The sequence below is a fragment of the Lithobates pipiens genome, unplaced genomic scaffold (genome assembly GCF_037356315.1).
Source record: "Lithobates pipiens isolate NorthernLeopardFrog02 unplaced genomic scaffold, aLitPip1_a1.2 Scaffold_19, whole genome shotgun sequence".
Classification (NCBI taxonomy): domain Eukaryota; kingdom Metazoa; phylum Chordata; class Amphibia; order Anura; family Ranidae; genus Lithobates; species Lithobates pipiens.
This window is the reverse complement of record NW_027507764.1, coordinates 534,572,121-534,592,046: the sequence shown is the minus strand read 5'-3', so window position 1 is coordinate 534,592,046 and position 19,926 is coordinate 534,572,121. Positions and strand designations below refer to the sequence as shown.

At 43.2% G+C, this 19,926-nt stretch overlaps 1 protein-coding gene across 7 annotated transcripts in view; it reads right to left on the bottom strand.

The window, feature by feature from the left end:
- LOC143997550 (catenin delta-1-like) overlaps positions 1-19,926 on the bottom strand; it is a 575,442-nt gene that overhangs the window by 233,204 nt on the left and 322,312 nt on the right. For all 7 annotated transcript variants that reach the window (XM_077493212.1, XM_077493213.1, XM_077493214.1 and 4 more), the window contains one exon: positions 10,214-10,341. In XM_077493212.1, coding sequence (XP_077349338.1) covers positions 10,214-10,341 — 128 coding nt within the window. The remainder of the gene's footprint in view (positions 1-10,213; positions 10,342-19,926) is intronic.

Genomic DNA, 19,926 nt, shown 5'->3' with positions numbered 1-19,926 from the left:
ACTTTGACTTGGCCATTCTAACACCTGGATACATTTATTTGTGAACCATTCCTTTGTAGATTTTGCTGTATGTTTGGGATTGTCTTGTTGGAAGATAAATCTCCATCCCAGTTTCAGGTCTTTTGCAGACTCCAACAGGTTTTCATCCAGAATGGTCCTGTATTTGGCTGCATCCATCTTCCCCTCAATTTTAACCATCTTCCCTGTCCCTGTTGAAGAAAAGCAGGACCAAACCATGATGCTGCCACCACCATGTTTGACAGTGGGGATGGTGTGTTGAGAGTGATGAGCTGTGTTGCTTTTACGCCAAACATATCGTTTTGCATTGTGGGCAAAAAGTTTGATTTTGGTTTCATCTGACCAGAGCACCTTCTTCCACATGTTTGCTGTGTCTCCCAGGTGGCTTGTGGCAAACTTTAGACTAGACTTTTTATGGATATCTTTGAGAAATGGCTTTCTTCTTGCCACTCTTCCATAAAGGCCAGATTTGTGCAGTGTACGACTGATTGTTGTCCTATGAACAGACTCTCCCACCTCAGCTGTAGTTCTCTGCAGTTCATCCAGAGTGATCATGGGCCTCTTGGCTGCATCTCTGATCAGTCTTCTCCTTGTCTGAGTTGAAAGTTTAGAGGGATGGCCAGGTCTTGGTAGATTTGCAGTGGTCTGAAACTCCTTCCATTTCTAAATGATCGCTTGCACAGTGCTCCTTGGGATGTTTAAAGCTTGGGAAATCTTTTTGTATCCAAATCCAGCTTTAAACTTCTCTACAACAGTATTACGGACCTGCCTGGTGTGTTCCTTGGTCTTCATGATGCTCTCTGCGCTTTCAACAGAACCCTGAGACTATCACAGAGCAGGTGCATTTATACAGAGACTTGATTACACACAAGTGGATTCTATATATCACCATCAGTTATTTAGGACAACATTGGATCATTCAGAGATCCTCGCTGAACTTCTGGAGTGAGTTTGCTGCACTGAAAGTAAAGGGGCCGAATAATTTTGCATGCACCACTTTTCAGTTTTTTATTTGCTAAAAAAGTTTAAAATATCCAATAGATTTCGTCCCACTTCACAATTGTGTCCCACTTGTTGGTGATTCTTCACAAAAAATTAAAATTGTATATCTTTATGTTTGAAGCCTGAAATGTGGCAAAAGGTTGAAAAGTTCAAGAGGGCCGAATACTTTCGCAAGGCACTGTACCTCCACAGGGGGGAAGGAGGGAAGACAGGGACGTGGGAGAGAAGAGAAGGAGGTGAGGTGGCCCCAGAATCGACCTCCCAGGCAATGCCCAGCTGCCCAACCCCCCGAAGCAGGGAGAGCCGTACTTACCAGTCCTGAAGAGCTGGGAGACATTCCATCACAGACCCACTCCTGCGCAGTTACAGGGTGGCTGCTGGCCTCTGTATACTGTGATCCAGACATCAGTAGCCCGGTCTTATGTATACCCCGGAGCATTGAGCTCACCTTCCACCTCTGGAGCTGAGGTATGTCGTGGCCTGCCGAGCCTTAGCAGCGACCTGCACACGCTCGATGGCCGGACTGGGGGGACTACAAGGATAACTCAACCAGCCTGTCATCCAGCCGGCAATTGATAGAAGATGACAGGATCTTTCATCTTGCGCAAAAGTATAAATCCTGCAACAAAAAAATAGGACCAAAGGGCCTGCAGGGTTCCTACGTCATTCTCCTTCACTAGGCAAAATAAAACTAAGGCTGCTGGGGCAGCAGGGAGGGTTTTTTAGCATAGGGTCCGCCCCCTGGGCGGTACTGACAATTCTGTGTATTGTGTTACAATTTTGCCTAGTTCTCCTAGTGGCAGGCTAACAAACCCATTTAGTTAGAGAGGAGCTGTGTCGGTCGGTGAATATAAGAGAAAATGTGTTTTTTTCCCCAAAATTGTCGTAAACCGTAATATCGCAGTCCTGCAACCAGACGCTGTTTGCTGCAATTGCCAATAAAAAAATGAAAAAATTAATAAGAATATCCCATAGTTTGTAGACGCTATCTTTTTGCACAAACCAACATGCGCTTATTGGAATTTTGTTTTACCAAAAATGTGTAGCAGAATACATATTGGCCTAAATTTATGAAATTATATTTTTTTTTTATAGGATAGGTTTTATACAGAGGAAGTAAACAATTTTTTTGGTACTTTTTTGTAGCTCAAAAAAAAAAAAAGAAAAAAAAAAAATCTAAAAAACAAAAAAGAAAGCGGTCTTTGTAGGAAAAAAAAGGACATACATTGGTGCTGCATCTCAAAAAATGGCCGGGCCGGGGGGGGGGGGGGGGGGGGTAAATCTTCCTGAGCTCAAGTAGGTAAAGTGGTTTTAAACCTTCACAAACACCCTGTGAAGTTAATGTCCTCAGGTGATAGACTAAATTCTTTTATATATATTGTACCTGTTTATCTGCAGTCTTCCCTTCTCCACAGCCGTTCAAAGTGCAAAATTTATACAGCATGTCTAAACTTTCAGAAAATGCTCTGAGAGCTGATTGGGTGGAAAGGGACAGAACACCTTCACAGAGCATACAGGATCAGAGCTGAAGCGGTTTATCACAGGCAGCTATTTTTTATTGGGGTCAGGACAACAGGATTTTAAAACAGTTTACCTGTAAAATCCTCAGTTTTTTAGCCAAGCAATACAAGTGTATACCCAGAAGTAAGGGGCCTCTGTGTCCCCTGATATACATCAAAGAAAATGATTTTACAGGTAAGCCGTTTTAAAAATCCTATTTTCTTTTCTTGCATCAGGGGACACAGAGCCATAGTACTTACTATGTGGGATGTCCCATAGCAATGGCAACTGAAGGAAGGGAGACACAACGAAAACAGGAGGCTAGAGGACTCATACTGCAGCCTGCAGTATACTTTGCCCAAAGGCAATATCCTTATGAGCTTTAATATTGATTTGATAAAATCTGATAAACATATGAACCGAAGACCCAGTCGCAGCCACCCAAGAGGCACTAATCGCCCTGGATGAGTGTGCTCTAACATGAGAAGGAAGAATTTTCTTCTTTAAGCTGAAGCTTCAACGATCACATGAAGAATCCATTTGGAAAATAGTGGATTTTGACGCTGCCTGTCCACATTTTGGACCCTCTGGCAGTACAAACAAAACATGTGTTTTGCAAAACTAATTGGTCGCCTTTAAATATATTCTGATCGCTCTTACTATATCAAGGGAATGTAGTGCCTTCTCTTCCCTAGATTGAGGCTCTGGGGAGAAAGGACGAAGAATAATATCCTTGTTTAAATGAAAACCTGTTTCCACTTTTGGTTGGAATTCAGGATGAGGACATAAAACCACCTCATCCTTATGCATGATCAAATATGGTTCTTTACAAGACAGAGCTGCTAGTTCCGATACTCTTCTAGCTGAAGAAATGGCAATCAGAAAGATTATATTTCTAGTCAAAAAGGACCAAGGAAATTTCTTGTAAAGGCTCAAATGGCTGATTCAGCAAAGCCGATAAGACCAAATTCAAATCTCAAGGATTAGAGGTGCCTTGATAGGGGGACTAATCCATGTTACCCCCTGAATAAGCTACGCACCAAGATTGGGAAGCAAGACATCATTGAAAGGAAACACTGACAAGGGCCTGGATCAGGCCCTTGATGGAAGTCAAGACCAACATAATTTTAGATCCCATTTGCAGGAAATCAAGGATCCTGCCTAGGACATACTTCATGGGGTGCCAACCCCTGGATCCACACCAAGAAACATATGCATCCAGACTCTATAGTAAATCAAAGTAGACACTACTTGGAGGAGATCACCCACGATCCTTTATAAAGTGGGATTCAACAGTCAAACCTGTTAAATTTTTCATCCATAAGGATGGAATACCGGACCTTGTGCAAGAAGGTCTGGCAATAATGGCAGAGTCCAAAGGACACCTACTGCCATCTTTATGATCTTGGTAAATCAAAATCTACTGGGGGCCCTCTGGGACCACCAGAATCACCTCCTTTTGTTCCTGCGGTGAAGTAGCAGAACTGGAGGAAACGCATAGATCAGTAAAAAAAACTGATTCCATGGGAGGACTAATGCATCTTGTTCCGCCTGCTAGCGGATCCCTTGTTACCAACACAAAGTTGTTGAATCTGGACGCGAATAGGTCCATGCCAGAACACCCTAACACTGACATATCGGGGCGAAGAGACCATTCTCCTGGAAATAATTGTTGGCGACTAATGTAGTCCATCTGCCAACTCTCTATTCCTGGAATGAAAGTGGTCGATAGGCAAGGAATGTTGTGTTCTGCCCAAGCTAGAACATGATTCACCTCTTTTTGAGCTGCACAACCTCTGGTGCCCGCCTGGTGATTGATGTAAGCCACGGCCGTGGCCTTGTTGGACTGAATCTTGACAGGACAGTCCTGTAGTCTGACCATCCCAGATTCTAGGGCTAGACGTACAGCCCGAATTTTTCCAAAATGTTGATAGGCAAGGTCCTCTAACCTGGACCATCTCCCCTGGACAGAATCTTCTTCCCAGGCTGCTCCCCAGCTTAGAAGGCTGGCATCTGCTAACCACTTCAATACCGGGCCTATTCTGGCACGTCTCTCATTCATGTAAAAATCATAATTTTTTTGCTAGAAAATTACTCAGAACCCCCAAACATTACAATTTTTATCGGCGTATAACACGCGCAAGTTTAGGAGGGAATTTTAAAGAAAAAAACTTTTAGGAGGGAAGTTTAAGGGAAAAAAAACTTACATTTAAATGCCCATCAATGCAGCCTTGTCAGTGTCATTTGCAGACTTTCATTGCAGCCTTCCCAGTCATTTGCAGCCTTGTCATTTTCTTTTGCAGGCTTTCCGTTTAAAAATAGCACCGCTGAGATACAGAGCAGATGTCCTGGTAATCTCTGCGGCGCTCGGTAGCTCTTGGCCTCTCTCTGCTATTTTCGGCCGCACTCGGCCCGAAAATGCCAGAAAAGGCAGAAGAGTTCGCAATTGGCGGGAGATTGGTGTATAACAAGCACCCCCGATTTCTCCCCGATTTTAGGGGGAAAAAAGTGTGCGTTATACGCCGATAAATACGGTATATATGTTTTTTTTTTTAACAGACACCCTAGGGAATAAAATGGCAGTCATTGCAACTTTTTATCTCACACGGTATTTGCACAATATTTTTTCAAACGCCTTTTTTTTTGGAAATAAAAACTGGTTTCATGAATAAAAATAAAACAAAGTTAGCATAATTTTTTTTATATAATGTGAAAGATGATGTTACGCCGAGTAAATAGATACCTAGCATGTCACACTTTAAAATTGCGCACAATCATGGAACGCGCCAAACTTTGGTACTTACATTTTTTTACAGGTTACCAGTTTAGAGTTACCTAGGAGGTCTAGGGCTGGAATTGTTGCACGTGCTCTAACGCATGCGGGGATACCTTACATGTGTGGTGTTTACATATGTGGGCGGGATTTACGTGTGCGTTCGCTTCTAAGCGCGAGCCACTGGGGACAGGGGCGTTTTAATTTTTTTTTCTTTTTACACTTTTTTTGATCACTTTTATTCCCATTACAAGGAATGTAAACCTCCCTTGTAATAGAAATCTATTTGACAGGTCCTCTTTATGGAGAGATATGGGGTCAATAAGACCCCACACATCTCTCCTCCAGGCTGGAAAGCATGAGATCGGGAAAAAAATAATAATTCACAGATCTCATGCTGACAGCCGCGATCGGGTACTTCTGTGTACATTATGACGTCGCACCTGGGCCTCTGATGGTCATAGAGATGACTGGTGACCATCTGGTCACCAGAAATCTCTATGCTCGTCATCCGGTGGCGGGCGATTCTTTCTCCAGGCCCCCGATGGCAAAGGAGAGCCTGGAGAAGCACCGAATGGCGGCGCGACGTCCCCTTCCAGAACTGCTGCTATGATCGTTCTTATCATGCACAGAATCGCCGGCCGGAAAGATTGATATCTGAATGGTGCCTGTAGCTATAGGCATCATTCAGATATCACTGCACAAACCAGAGGACGTCATTTTACTATGGCCGGGTAGGGAAGTGGTTAACACTTTCCAGGATACAGGTAGAAAAGATTTTCCCTTTTGCTGGATAACAACCACCAATTTAGGCTCTGACTTACCTCGGGAGCCAATCGTATTTTGGGAAAAAACGAAGGCCTGAATCCTTTTATTCCAGACCAACAGGATGGTGTTTTGAATCAGTCCTGTGTGAAAATTGTGCGTAAAGGACAGCCTCGAAGGAGGCCACCATTTCCCCCAACAATCACATGCACAGACGAATGGAAGGATTTTTCTTTGCTTTGATAAGTTGAATTAGTTCTATAATGGAACTGATTCTCGCCTGGGGTAAGAATACCTTTTTCTGTACTGTATCCATAACCAGCCCCAAGTACTGTAATCTCCTTGATGGTTTTAAGAAGGATTTTTCTATATTGAGTATCCAACCCAGAAATTCTGCGATCAGACTCTGGTTTAGACCTGAGACTGAATGGCCTATTAAAAGTAGATTGTCTAAATAGGCTAGGACCGTTATGCCTTGAACCCTTAATCTGGCTAAAGGAAGTGCCACAACTGGAATGATGATTTTATATTTCAAAGCGCAGAAATATCTGGTGAGTGGGAAAATTTGGCACATGGAGATATGCATCTTTGATATCGATTAAAGCCAAAATCTCCCCTCCTTGCAGGATGGACACAACCAGATTGTGGGAACGGTTCGGATGTTTAAGTGCCGAAACAGATCTTTGAGATCTAGCATGGGTCTTACCATGCTACCGTTCCAAAAAGGTTTGAATCAACCCCTGTGCCCTGTTCCACTAAGGGAAACTATAATATCACAGACTGGGATAATAGATGATTCAGAGCCAGACAGACTTCTTTTCCTTTGGATCCTTGGGAACATTTTCCATTAGAAAAAAAACGAGGAGACGGAAACTCTCAGAACTCTAGTTGTAACCTAGAGAAAAGCCGCAGAAGCCACCCATCTGTCTTGACATTGTTCCTGCCAGATCTTGAGAATTGAAGGAGACTTCCCCTCACCTGAGCGAGCGGGGGCGCCCCTTCATGAGGAGGCTTTAGCATTCTGCTTTGTGGGCTTTCTGCCCCAAGATCTCTTCTGACCCTGGTGCTGCCCTTGGGGGCTTCCCCTTGAATCTGATGGTTGAGGCCATCGAGGCTGATTCCTCCAGCACAGGAGAGTCACTTTACTTTACTGGTCTAAAAGAGAGCTTTTCCCATTAGAGATCCTTTGAATGTATTTATCCAGATCATCTCTACATAGCCGTTCACCATGAAAGGGAAAACTGGCTAAGAGCTTTTTACATGGTGCTTCGGCTGACCAATTTTTCCGCCACAGAACTCTGCACTAGTCCAAGCATAAGCCATGAGGATTAAATGATGAGTCTTTCACAGCATCTACTGTGAAACATAGTGCGTCTGATACACCAACCCATTGCTGGGCCTGCTGATCAGGCAGAATTTTAAATATCTCCACAAACTGTTCCTTAATTGACTGAGATACACCAATTGCAGCAAGAACCGGCTGCACTACTGAACTTGCTAAAGACATTGTTTTTAGAAAGAAGTTCCAACTTTTTATCTGTTGGATCCTTTAACATCAGTGCATTATCCACCGGATATGTGAGATTCTTGCTCACTGAGGCAATTGCAGCATCAATTGCTGGAACCCCCCCATTTTCTTTCATAGAAAACCTCTCTTGGGAGGATGTGGTTTATCCGGATGTTCCCATTCAGAATACATAAGCTTTTTTAGCCATGCATGAAAAGGAAAAAACATCCCCAGATGGGGGAGGTTCCAATGAACCCAATTAGAGGTGGGTTCCTCAAGAGCCTGCGCTGGTTGAGTAAGGGAGTACACAAGAAACCAGTCTTGTGATGCTACTCCTTCCATATTAGGATCCTCAGAAGAGGATAAATAAGTATCTTCCAAATATTTGGGAAGACCTACCCGATCCCCAGCCTCCTGCACCTCAATAATAGGGTCCTGAGCACTAGATGGGAATCTGCTACATTTAGCTCCACTATGGAGAGACATCATAGCATCAATCTTCTTTCCAAATGTCCAAACTATTGTATGATATATACAGGGACTGAAGTGTTTATGCAGCAACAGTTTCCCCTGATGGCTCAATCTGACCAGCCGCATCCCTCTCAGAAGAGGATGACATTCTTTTGGAAATGGATTTATTTTATAGTGAAAACCATCAACCCCTTTAGAAACCTTAGGGGAGTTCCTGGTCCCATTACCACTCATAGCCTGAAGCATAAAGCAGAGGCACTACCAGCAAAAGAATGTACACTGCTAGGCTATAGTCCAGCGCTGTAAGCTGCTATTTATCCTTGCTTGGTAAAGTATAATGTGTCAAATGGAAATGCCTGCGTCACTAACCTGAACAAGCCATCCTCCACAGCCAGCAGCAGCTACATATACACAGCGCTTTAACACTTCCTCCACTCTTGGCTGGCGTCTAGCGCTGTTAGCCACGCCCCCACCACGTAAATTAAGTCCCCCTCCTTTCAAAGGAAAGTGTTCTCCCTCGTGAGCGGTGGGTCAGGTGTCCTGTAAAACAGTTGGGGTAAATCCTCTGCTGAGAGGCCGTGCATTCTGTCCCCCTTTTTTTTTCAAAAAAAGGAAACTGCTTTTGGTATATCAATCCCCCGAAGGGGAAAAGGACCAATATTGGGGGCGCAGGAATATCTTTTGTGGCCGGAGGAGAGGAGAAATGAAATGCTTCTGCGCTGTTTCCAGCATCAGGCGGTGAGTGCTCAATACAGCCCCCAGTGGTGACAAATAGGCATGACAACATTATACATAGAAGGAGAAATTCCTGATAAAATCTCCCTTACCTTTTCCTCGCAGCAAGGTTATCCAAGATAAAACCCAATCTTCACCCTTCACGGTGGGCTCCGAGACCTTTATGAAACCTTCAGGAACAGGGGAACATTACTACCAAAAAGTAATGGATCCCAGCGTCCAGCTCTCTAAAGAGAAGATTTGGCAAGCAAACCTTCTTGTTTACTCGTGACCAACACTTTAGACGCTGGCGAAAAAAAACGAAGGACTCCCAGTAGTGGGAGCGGTTATATAGGGAGTACACTTCTTGCCTTATGGTGTGCCAGTGTCCATCACCTATAGTACTTAAGTACTATGGCTCAGTGTCCCCTGATGTAAGAAAAGAAAACTTGTCAGAAGTGACTCGTTAATAGCAGAGAAACAAAGCAGTAGACAGAAGTAACACTTTGTGCTCTGGATATAAACTTCTACACACTTTATTCTGATTTTATGTCAAAGGTTTACAACCCTTTTACTGCCAGAGCAATTTGTAAAAAATATATTTTCTGAAAGCAGGCACAATAAAATGAGGCCAGTTGAAATTTATGTCACACAATATTAGCCTCACTGAATGAATTTTAGAGCACACAAAACAATGTATATTAGCCTTCTTGTTAAAAATAAAAAATAATGCGCATCGAGTAAATAGATACCAAACATGTCAAAATTTCATTACCCCAAGTTGTCCATAAATTATGCTTTAAACGCGATTGCAGGTCATCAGTTTAGCATTAACCATGAATTATTGTTCAGAGTCTGGCATGTGCAACATGTGGCGCAATCGTGTCTTGTACGTAGCCACACCTGACTGCAGTGGTGGCACACAATGCACATCACCCTCCCCAGTCGGGTCACCCGCAACCCAGAGACTGGTGGGCAGTTATATACCTATAGGGAGAAATTTCGAAGAAATGGCAATACCAGCTTTTGATGCCAAAGGTATACACTTTTTCCAGAATACACCATTACATCTAATATTTTTGACTGAAAAGGCATATTTTTCTTGTGTTCTTATTCAAGTATACAAACTTTATCAGTAGGCACTGTTTGAATAAAGATCCAGTGTTTGTCTATTCAGATATGTTGAGAAAGCCCTAGATTTCAAAGCTTAATTCGTTATATGATTGTATTTCTATGCACTTGCCAAATTTTTAAAGGGAAATGGACACGTACTGCAGAAACGTACTGAGTTTTTTTTTTCCTCTTTTGCCCAGACTTGGACTTTAAAAAACGGCAAGTGATATTAGTTTGCATGTAATTGTAACATTTCAAACACCTGGGACAGAATCTCCTGAACATTTCACCCGAAAAAATTGAAAGCAACCACAGGAAACAATTTACAGTTAGATTCAGATAAAACTTACAGTCCAATTTCCAGCACAAAGGTTCTGTATTGCTCCAGCCGCTGCTTCCAAGATAGATGGCGTAGGTGAAAGCTTCACAAGAGAAATGTAGAGACGCACTACCTCTGGTTGAAAGAGCAGCTCATAACCTGCCATTGGAAAAAAAAAAAATGTTAATAGCTTGGAACCACAATCTTAAAATGATCAAAAACGTAAAAACGAATTCCAGGATATTTCTCCTAATTGCTGTATTTTAAACATTATGCTGAATTGTTTAAAATTCTGTGCAGCATTGGAAGTGAAAAGTTTAAAAAAAAATCTAAACCGCAAAAATATTTTTCACTTTTTTTCTAAGTAATATCAACATAGGTCAGACCCCTGTAAAGCACCGAGGTCTTAATCTAATAAATCCAACAAACAAGTAGGTGTACATAGGAAAGGACACAATATATATTAGCTGATTAATACAGGGTCATATTTATTCTTCACAATATGACACCCAGTATACAGATGCTTGAACGGTTTTGCAACTTTGATGTATGTTAGTAAACTGTACATATTGCAACTACTTAGGGCAGCTTCACACTGCTTTTGGTGCACTTTCTGAAACTGCAGGCTCTCATAAAAAAGGGACAGCTCAGTTAACCCTCAAGAGAACTGCAGGCTAGATGCGCTTTAGCAAACGCTAAGCATGGCAGTGTAAAGCCACCCTTAGTGTCTCCAGGTGAATTATACCTGATGGCCTTTCATTTGGTGGTAAATAGTAATGGATATCCCATTATCAAAGAAAAAAATGGCACAAAAATAGTGAAAACACATTGTTTTACATTTAGCTGTATATTTCTTGCTATTACCATGACCTAGCAAAGAACACTCAAAACAAATACTATTCCCGACGATCATATCGATGCCATGTGTGTGTATACCGTATTGTTTGTACCTAGCAGGACCCAAGGACAAGAGGGCACATTTTGCTTTTTTTTATCCCACCTAATAGCACACTACAAGACACGAATACTATATTTTATATATATATATATATATATATATATATATATATATATATATATATATATATATATATATATATATATATATATATATATTCTTCGGAAGAGGAGACTTCTGCCTCTTCCTGGTCCTTTGAAAGAAATTTGTGATCTCTCAGCTCCTTCCTCAGCAAGGGGGTCCTGAGCGGATGGGTATCTGCTGCGCTTAATCCGACTCTGGGATGCAATTAAAGCATCATTTTTTTTATTTATTTTTTGCTCCAAGCTTAAGATGATTGAAGAAAAAAACTCCTTAGTAATATACACAGGGGTTGCAGTGTTAAGAGCAGCTGCAACACTTGTTCCTCCTGATGGCTCACTCTGACCAGCCATAATACTCTCAGGGGAGGATGCCATCTTTTTTGAGATGGTTCTAGGCTTCTGTGTGACTGTAGAGGTCTTTCTATAGCCCTTTTATGAGGTGCTTTATCCCTCCTTCCGCTCAAAGCCCGATGCACAAGACTACCAGAAGGAACACATCGTATTCTTATCGTACATCACGGGACACAGAGCCATATCAGTTACTATGTTGGTTATAGGCCACCTTTAGGTGATGGACAGTGGCACGCCCTATGACAAAATGTGCACTCCCTATATAACTCCCCCCCACTACTGGGAGTACCTCAGTGTTTTCGCCAGTGTCTAAGGTGTTGGTCACGAGTGAAGCTGTGCTGAGCTCCACTGGGGCAATCCTTTCTGGGGCTAGCCATACAGCCAGATCCAGTCAAAGTGTCTTTTTGGCCGAATTGAATGGTACCCGGGCCTCGTATCCGAAGAAGCGAGGTCTTGCCTGTAACGCTTCTCTTTTTAGAGAGCTGGACCCCAGGATCCGGTACTTTTTGGTATTAGGCCATAAAGTTTTTACTGGCGGTGGTGTTATTACAGGTCCAGGATTGTGGGTTTCCTCGAGGATCCCCAGCTCCTGACATTTTAATGGAACCCACCGTGAAGGGTGAAGATTGGGTCTGTTGGTTTACCACAGAAAACCCTGCGGCGGGAAAGGTAAGTGGAATCTCCTTTAAATTTAGTAAGTGTTGTCATGTTGTCACCACTGAGGGCTGTATTGAGCACTTACCGTCTCATGCTTCTCAGAAAGCCCATGCTGTGTCTAGGAAGCAGCAGTTTCTTCTTCCTCCGGCCAAGCAGCAGACCTTTAGAAGGGGATCTCCAGATCCCTCCCTCACGTGTGAAATGTTAATGGGGTACAAAAGTACTGCTACCATTACACAAAAAAAGTGTCAAAAATGTTAAAAATGACGAGACTGTTTTTGAAAATTCCCTTATTTAACCACTTCAGCCCCAGAGGATTTTACCCCTTCCTTACCAGAGCACTTTTTGCGATTTGGCACTGCGTCGCTTTAACTGGCAATTGTGCGGTCATGCAAACAAAATTGACGCCCTTTTATTCCCACAAATAGAGCTTTATTTTGGTGGTATTTGATCACCTCTGTAGATTTTATCTTTTGCGCTATAAACAAAAAAAGAGCGACAATTTTGAAAAAAAAAAAAAAAAAAAAAAAACACGATATTTTTAACTTTTTGGTATAATATCCAATTTTTTTTTTTTTAAACTAATTTTTTCCTCAGTTTAGGCCGATACGTATTCTTCTACATATTTTTGGTAAAAAAAAAGGAAGGAAGGAAGGAAGGAAGGAAGGAAGGAAGAAGACCCGAAGAAGATGGAAAAAAAGAAGACTTTAAATAAAGGAATTGCCAAAAACTCTCTTGTCATTTTTAACACTTTTTTTGTGAAATGGTAGGGGTAATTTGTACCCCATTGCCATTTCACATGGGGTGTGGGGGCAGGCTCTAGGGGTCCCCCTTGTTAAAGGCGGCTTCCAGATTCCGATAAGCGCCCCCCGTAGACCCCCACAACCACCGGGCAAGGGTTGTGGGCATGAGGCCCTTGTCCCCATCAACATGGGGACGAGGTGCTTTGGGGGGCTACCCCAAAGCACCCTGCCAATGTTGAGGGCATGTGGCCTGGTACTTGTTCCCCCCCCCCCTTTCCTGCGGCCTGCCAGGTTGCGTGCTCGGATAAGGGTCTGGTATGGATTTTTAGGGGGATCCCCATGCCATTTTATTTTTTTATTTGGGTGCGGGGTTCCCCTTAAAATCGGGTCTCGTATGGATTTTGAGGGGGGGCCCCCATGCCATTTTGCATTTTGGCGTGGGGTTCCCCTTAATATCCATATCAGACCTGAAGGGCCTTGTATGGAATTTTCGGGGGACCCCCGCGCATTTTTAATTGAATGAACTGTGATGTGTATTGTCGACTCGACAATTCATTATAGCCGCGGGTAGTTTTAAATTAGTTTTTTTCCTTTAGAAATGTAATTTTGCGGTCAGACTGTTCTAAACACTGGAAACATGCGCCCCTTTACAGGCATACTTTTTTTTTTTTTTTTTTAAGTTTTATTGCGCACATAAATATTTTACAAACAATACATCCGACATGGGTTACATCCATAAAAATGGAGAGAAAAACAACCAACCAAGATGCATTAAGAAAAGTAACATTGCACATATCAACCATGGCATATCTAAACTAAATCGGTTTCCAACCCAGCCATTTTCCGAGGTATGCACTTTTCATTTTTTTTTAAACCTAAAACTAATTAAATACCCCTAAGAAAAAAAAACTTCCATCCCAAGGGATGTCCACCTTCAGTGCCATTTTAGGTAGAATGCAAATAGCCCACCTCTGCTCCTACTGGAAAGAGACCTTCTTCCCTCTGTCTAAGTTCAAGAAGGATTAAATCTTCGCAATCAAACGTCCTATTCTCTCTTCCTCCAATGTATCGCTGGAGTCAACCCATCGGAACCATACTTTCTTAAACTTCTTGGGGGCACCCCTAGCCTCATAAGTCATTCTATACATCAACACATCTGCATTTATTATTTTTATCCACATTCCCAATGTCAACTGCTCAAGGTGTATCCATCTCCTGGCAATGATTTTCCTTACCCTCAAAAAATAGGATCCTAAGAAATAGTTTTGTGTGAGCCTTCATCTCTTCTTCCTCGAAGATTCCCAGGAGACATCCCAGAGGAGAACAGATGTTGGGGAGATCAAAATGATCCGAAATAAACTCAGACACCTGGGACCATGATGGCCGCACTTTTTCACATTCCCATACCATATGTAGGAAAGTACCCTTCCGCCCCCTTGCATTTATAGCAGTTAGCCGAGTCCCTCCTCTGCATTCGATAAAGTCTAGCCGGTGTATAATATTGCTGATGCAAGTAGCGGAACTGGATAATTTTGTCAGTGGAAGAAACAACAGATCCCAAATACGTGTCAAGTACCTCCTACCACATTTCTCCCGAAAGCTCAGGGACAATCTTCCCCCACACCGCTCCATGGGTCTAGAAGTTGTAATCGCCACTCCCGGGCCCACTGCCGCATAGTATCTGGAAATTTGCTTGGCTGGATCCCGATCAATTAGAACCTTCTCCCGCTCTGTATTCTGTACCAAAATGTCCCCCTTTCCAAACTGTGTAGTAGCTACATGCGTCAGCTGTGCATAGCGAAAGACCCAGGTCCTGGGTACTCCAAATTGTTCTCTTAATTGATCAAAGGTGGTCTTGGTAGATCTGGTGCAGATACTTTAAACCATATATAGCCCAGGTGCTATGCCCATCAGATAGCTTAAGAAATTCCTCTAGGGTTTTATTATACCACAGGGGACAATTAGGGGACAACCACAAAGGGTCGTCTTTCCTGCATTGAGAGCATATGTGGAACACCTTCCCAGGAAGTGTCATGACCGTACCCATCTTCCTACCGGGATCCCCCTCCTATATAGCATGTTTTGTAGGGTTTCCTGTGAGGTGGCAACTGCTGCCTCCAACAGGGTAGTAGCATTGGGTGTTTGTAGATGCAAAAAAATAAGCTGAGAGGCCATAAAGTAGGACCTCAAATCAAGAAAGGCTTTAGGACTGCCAATAATACCCTGGGCGCCCTGGAGCACCACAGAAAACCAACAATGGAGTCAAGTTGCTTAAAAAATGTTTGCGTTACAAAGACTGGCGAGTTCGAGAGAATGTATAGGAACTTAGGAAGAAAAATCATCTTAAAGAGATTTATCCGTCCCATCAATGTAATCAGCAAATTCTGCCACCTCTGTGCCTTCTCTCTAAAGTTTGCCGTTACTGGTGCCAGGTTTGTTTCCAGGAATTTAGATATGGGAGTTGTACCTCCACTCCAAGGAACCTAAAAGAGGCGGACAGAAGAATGGGGCAATCCGACGGGACTGCCACAGCTTCATCAATAGGGAAGAGAGAGGATTTATTCCAATTAATTTGAAATCCGGATTAATCCCCAAAATCCTGAAGCAATCGAAAGGCCTCCAACAGCGAGGGCCCCGGATTCTGCAGATACAAAAGCATATCGTCTGCATATAACACTCTCTCCTCAAATTCCCCAAGTCACAGTCCCGTCAGATCTGGAGTTGTCCTCAACCTAACTGCTAGAGGCTCTATAGCCAGGGCAAACAGGAGGGGTGAAAGTGGGCACCCCTGCCTGGTGCCCCGAAATATAGGAAATGCATCTGAGACCATGCCATTAACCCTCAGTCTAACTAATGGATCTGTATACAGAAGCCACACCCAAGAGATAAAGACGGGGCCAAATCCGTAAGACTCCAGAAGGTGGAACAGAAAAGGCCACTCAACAGAGTCGAAGGCCTTTTTTGTATCCAAGGAAGCCACTATTCTAGTCCCAGAGTTGTCATGAGTGGTCTGGAGGTTTACAAAGAGTCTCCTAATGTTCATCTGAGCACATCTACCTTGGATAAAACTGGTTTGATCAGTATCCACTAATTTTAGGATGACTGATTGTAGCCTTCCTGTCAGTTTTCTGTCAACATTCATCAGTGAGATCGGATAGGAATAACATTCTCGAGGATCCGTCCCCCCTTTAGGGATCAGGACAACCAAAGCCTCCCTCATTGAGGCGGAAAGTCTACCGTCCGACCTGACTGCATTGAATACTTTAAGACAGGGAGACAACACACCCCCAAAAGTGCAGAAACCAGAAAGGGCAGGGTTAACATGGGTTACTCCAAACATAAATAACCATGTACCATCAGTGGAATCGAGGACTGTCTTGATACCCAGAAATATAGACAATATATGGAAATTACAAAATAATTTTTTATTAATTTAGAAAAATTTGTTATATTAAAAACAGTTGTTGAAAATCAACCATCTTACAATTGTGTACTTTATAACAGACAAGTTTACAATCAAATGGTGCCCGGCCTCCTAAAGAGGGGAGGCTGAGGGTACAGCAGCTTATGTCCAAGTTTATGTTTGGAGTAACCCGTGTTAACCCTGCCCTTTCTGATTTCTGTACTAAGTAATGAGCATGAGGATACCAATCAACTTTCACCTACATTAAGACTATAAGGCACTAAAAGTGTTGTATCATTCCGAGGGGAGGCCATCTAAACCAGCAGATTTTCTAGGGGGAAAAGAGGCAATTGCCTTCTCCACCGCGATATCAGTTTCCAAAGCATTACTGTCTTCCTCTGACAACTTAGGTAGGTCTATATCTGCCATGTATTTTTCCAATTCATCCGTCCCCATAGGAGCACAAGACCTATACAGTTCCTCATAGTATTGAGCAAACACTTTCAGGATATCGGCTGAGTCACATACTTAACCACTTGCTTACTGGGCACTTAAACCCCCCCTCAGTCCCAGACCAATTTTCAGCTTTCAGTGCTGATGCACTTTGAATGACAATTGCGTGGTCATACAACACTGTACCCAAATGAAATTTTTATCATTTTTTTCCCACAAATAGAGCGTTCTTTTGGTGGTATTTAATTACAGCTGGGAGTTTTATTTTTTGCTAAACAAACAAAAAAAGATGCAAAAAAATAAAAAAATAAAATCATGTTTAATAGTTTGTTATAAAATTTTGCAAACAGGTCATTTTTCTCCTTCATTGAAGTGCGCTGATGAGGCGGCACTGATAGGCTGCACTGGTGGGCACTGATGGGCATAGTTAAGGCGGCACAGATAAGATGGCACAGATGGGCTCTGATAGGTGGCTCTGCTGGGCACGGATATGTGGCACTGGGGTGCAGAACCTTTGTTGAGGCAGATTGTGGGCACTGCTGGGTGGCACTATGGGCACTGCTGGGTGGCACTGACGGGGGGCACTTATTTTTGTATCATCTTTATTGATGAGGGGCAGGTGGGCACTGGCAGGGGGCAGGTGGGCACTGGCAGGGCTGGCCATGATCGGGACTGATGTCCCGATCACGGCCGCCGGTGATAGACTTTTTTTTTTCTCCTCGCGCTGAGGAATAATAGCCGATTACCGGCTCCGTTATATCACATGATCAGCTGTCATTGGCTGACAGCTGATCACGTGATAAGGGGTCGGGATCGACCCCTTGCTCTGATCGGTGATCAGGCGAGTCTCATAGACTCGCCGATCACAGAGCGCGCGCCCCTCAGGGGGCGCGCAGGCCGCTCGTGCACGGGACTACGTCAATAGACGTAGTCCCGGAAAAGGAGATCTGCGCTGTAGCCGTCATTCGGCTATAGCGCGGGTCCCAAGTGGTTAAACTCTGAAATTACCATATACTGATTTAATATAGACCGGTACATATTCTGGCTGCGTCAAGTATGCTAGAAGCCTGCCATTCTTGTCGCCATATTCAAAAATACGCCTACATTGCGCAAGGTTAAATTTGGTCGTACAGTCTGCAAGAACTGTCTTGTACTCCCCGGTTCTGGTCTGTAGAGTCAGTAACCTTTCCCCGTTGGGATCCCTAACATATTCTGCCTCCGCCAGTGTCACTTCTGTTTCCTTAAGCTGTACTGTGGAAGCTAGTTTTTTAAACCCTTAAACTTCAGCTATAAACACCCCCCTTAACATGGTCTTGAAGGCCTCCCATTGGAGGAGGAAAGAATTAGTATTACCATTTTCATCCCAAAAGTGTTCGATAGCCTCTGTACACTTTCAATTCTTAGATACTCCTCCTGCAGCCAACTGACCTCCATTCTCCGGACACGTAGGCCTGGATTCGGCCCTAGCCCCAATTCCAGTAGCATAGGGGAGCGATCTGAAAGGGCTCTAGGCAGATAAGAAACCCCCTTGACCAATGCCATACCGTCCCCTTCTGTCAGGATAGCGTCTACTCTGGAGAGTGTCTTATGCGTTTCCGAATAACAGGAGTACTCTCTTTTTTTTTAAAAATCAGGATTATGGAAACACCAGACATCTCTAAAACCATGAGTAGACAACAAGCCCCCCAAGAGAGCCGCTGTGCCAGAGGCCATTCCCAGCCTATCCAACGCCGGGTCAGACACACAGAGTTAAAGTCTCCCAGTATGAAAATCCTCCCCTCCGCCACCTCATGAGTAGCCTGCAGCATATCATCTAAATGAGCCAGCGAGAAAAGAGGAGGCATATACAGGTTAACAATTGTTAGAAATCTGTTCATCACTTGCACCACCAATATCACAAACCTCCCTCTCGTGTCGGTCCGAATAGCATGTATCGAAATAGGCATACTCTTAGTGACCAGAGTGGACGCTGGCGTATGATGAATATGTGGCATGGTAGGCCCCAGCAATATGTGAGAACCCTGGAGATGTGTCTCCTGCAATAGTATTATATGTAGTTTATGTTTTTTTATATAGTCAAAAATTAATGAGCGCTTAAATTTTGAGTTGAGGCCCCTAACATTCCAGGCCAAAATCTTAAGAGAAACCTTCGTTACAGCAGCTTGTAAGGTGGGGAGTTATCTTACCCCCGCAAAGTAAATCTGGCAATAGGAACAGGCTCCAGAGCTCCCCACTCCCATATACAGAAGCCAGCTTGCCCCTCAATGTAGACATTCCCTCAGACATACCAAATGCAGACACTCCCAACCAATTATTATTTCACTTTAAGCATTAAAATCACTGCTCCCGAAAAAAATGCCCTTTTAAAACTTTTTTTTTTTGCATTGGGGCATGACCCAGGTCCCCAAACACTTTTTATGACAACTTGCATATTAGCCTTTAAAATAAACACTTTTGATTTCTCACATAGACTTTTAAATTGTTCACAGTTTGGCGAACAGCCAATGTTCAAGTCAAACATGAGTTCGACTCGAACAGACAGCCCATCCCTAGTGACTACCATGAGAACCAGAACTCGTATGCAGAAAGGCAACAACGACCACCTACGGGACACCAACAACTTCAACGCAGCTGAAGAGTCTGAAGCTTGTCCAAAGCGAGAAGAGGAACAAAGAAGAGGGGGTCCCCTGGGGGTGGACTTTTAAGGCACGTACAAATTATAATAGTATATAAATTATTTTATTACATAAAACCAACAAAAGGTAATTGAATATACAGTATACATTAAAAAGTACACCAACAGGTATATATACAACCAGTATTGATGCTGTGTCGTATCATTCATTTGAACAGAAACACCCTACGCGTTTCGGAGCTTGGAAAATCGTGCCCTTCTTCAGGGGTGTGTGGATACAATGTTTCTGTAGAATAATACTGTTAACATATATGACAATAGCCGCTGGGCACCATTTGATAAAAGAACAAACAATTATTGGGGAAGAAGATTTTTTTCATATGAACTGGGACTTTTATCCCAGTTGTTTTACCCAGAATAACACTTCACCATATGGAGTTGTGGGAGAGGATGAGAGGTCC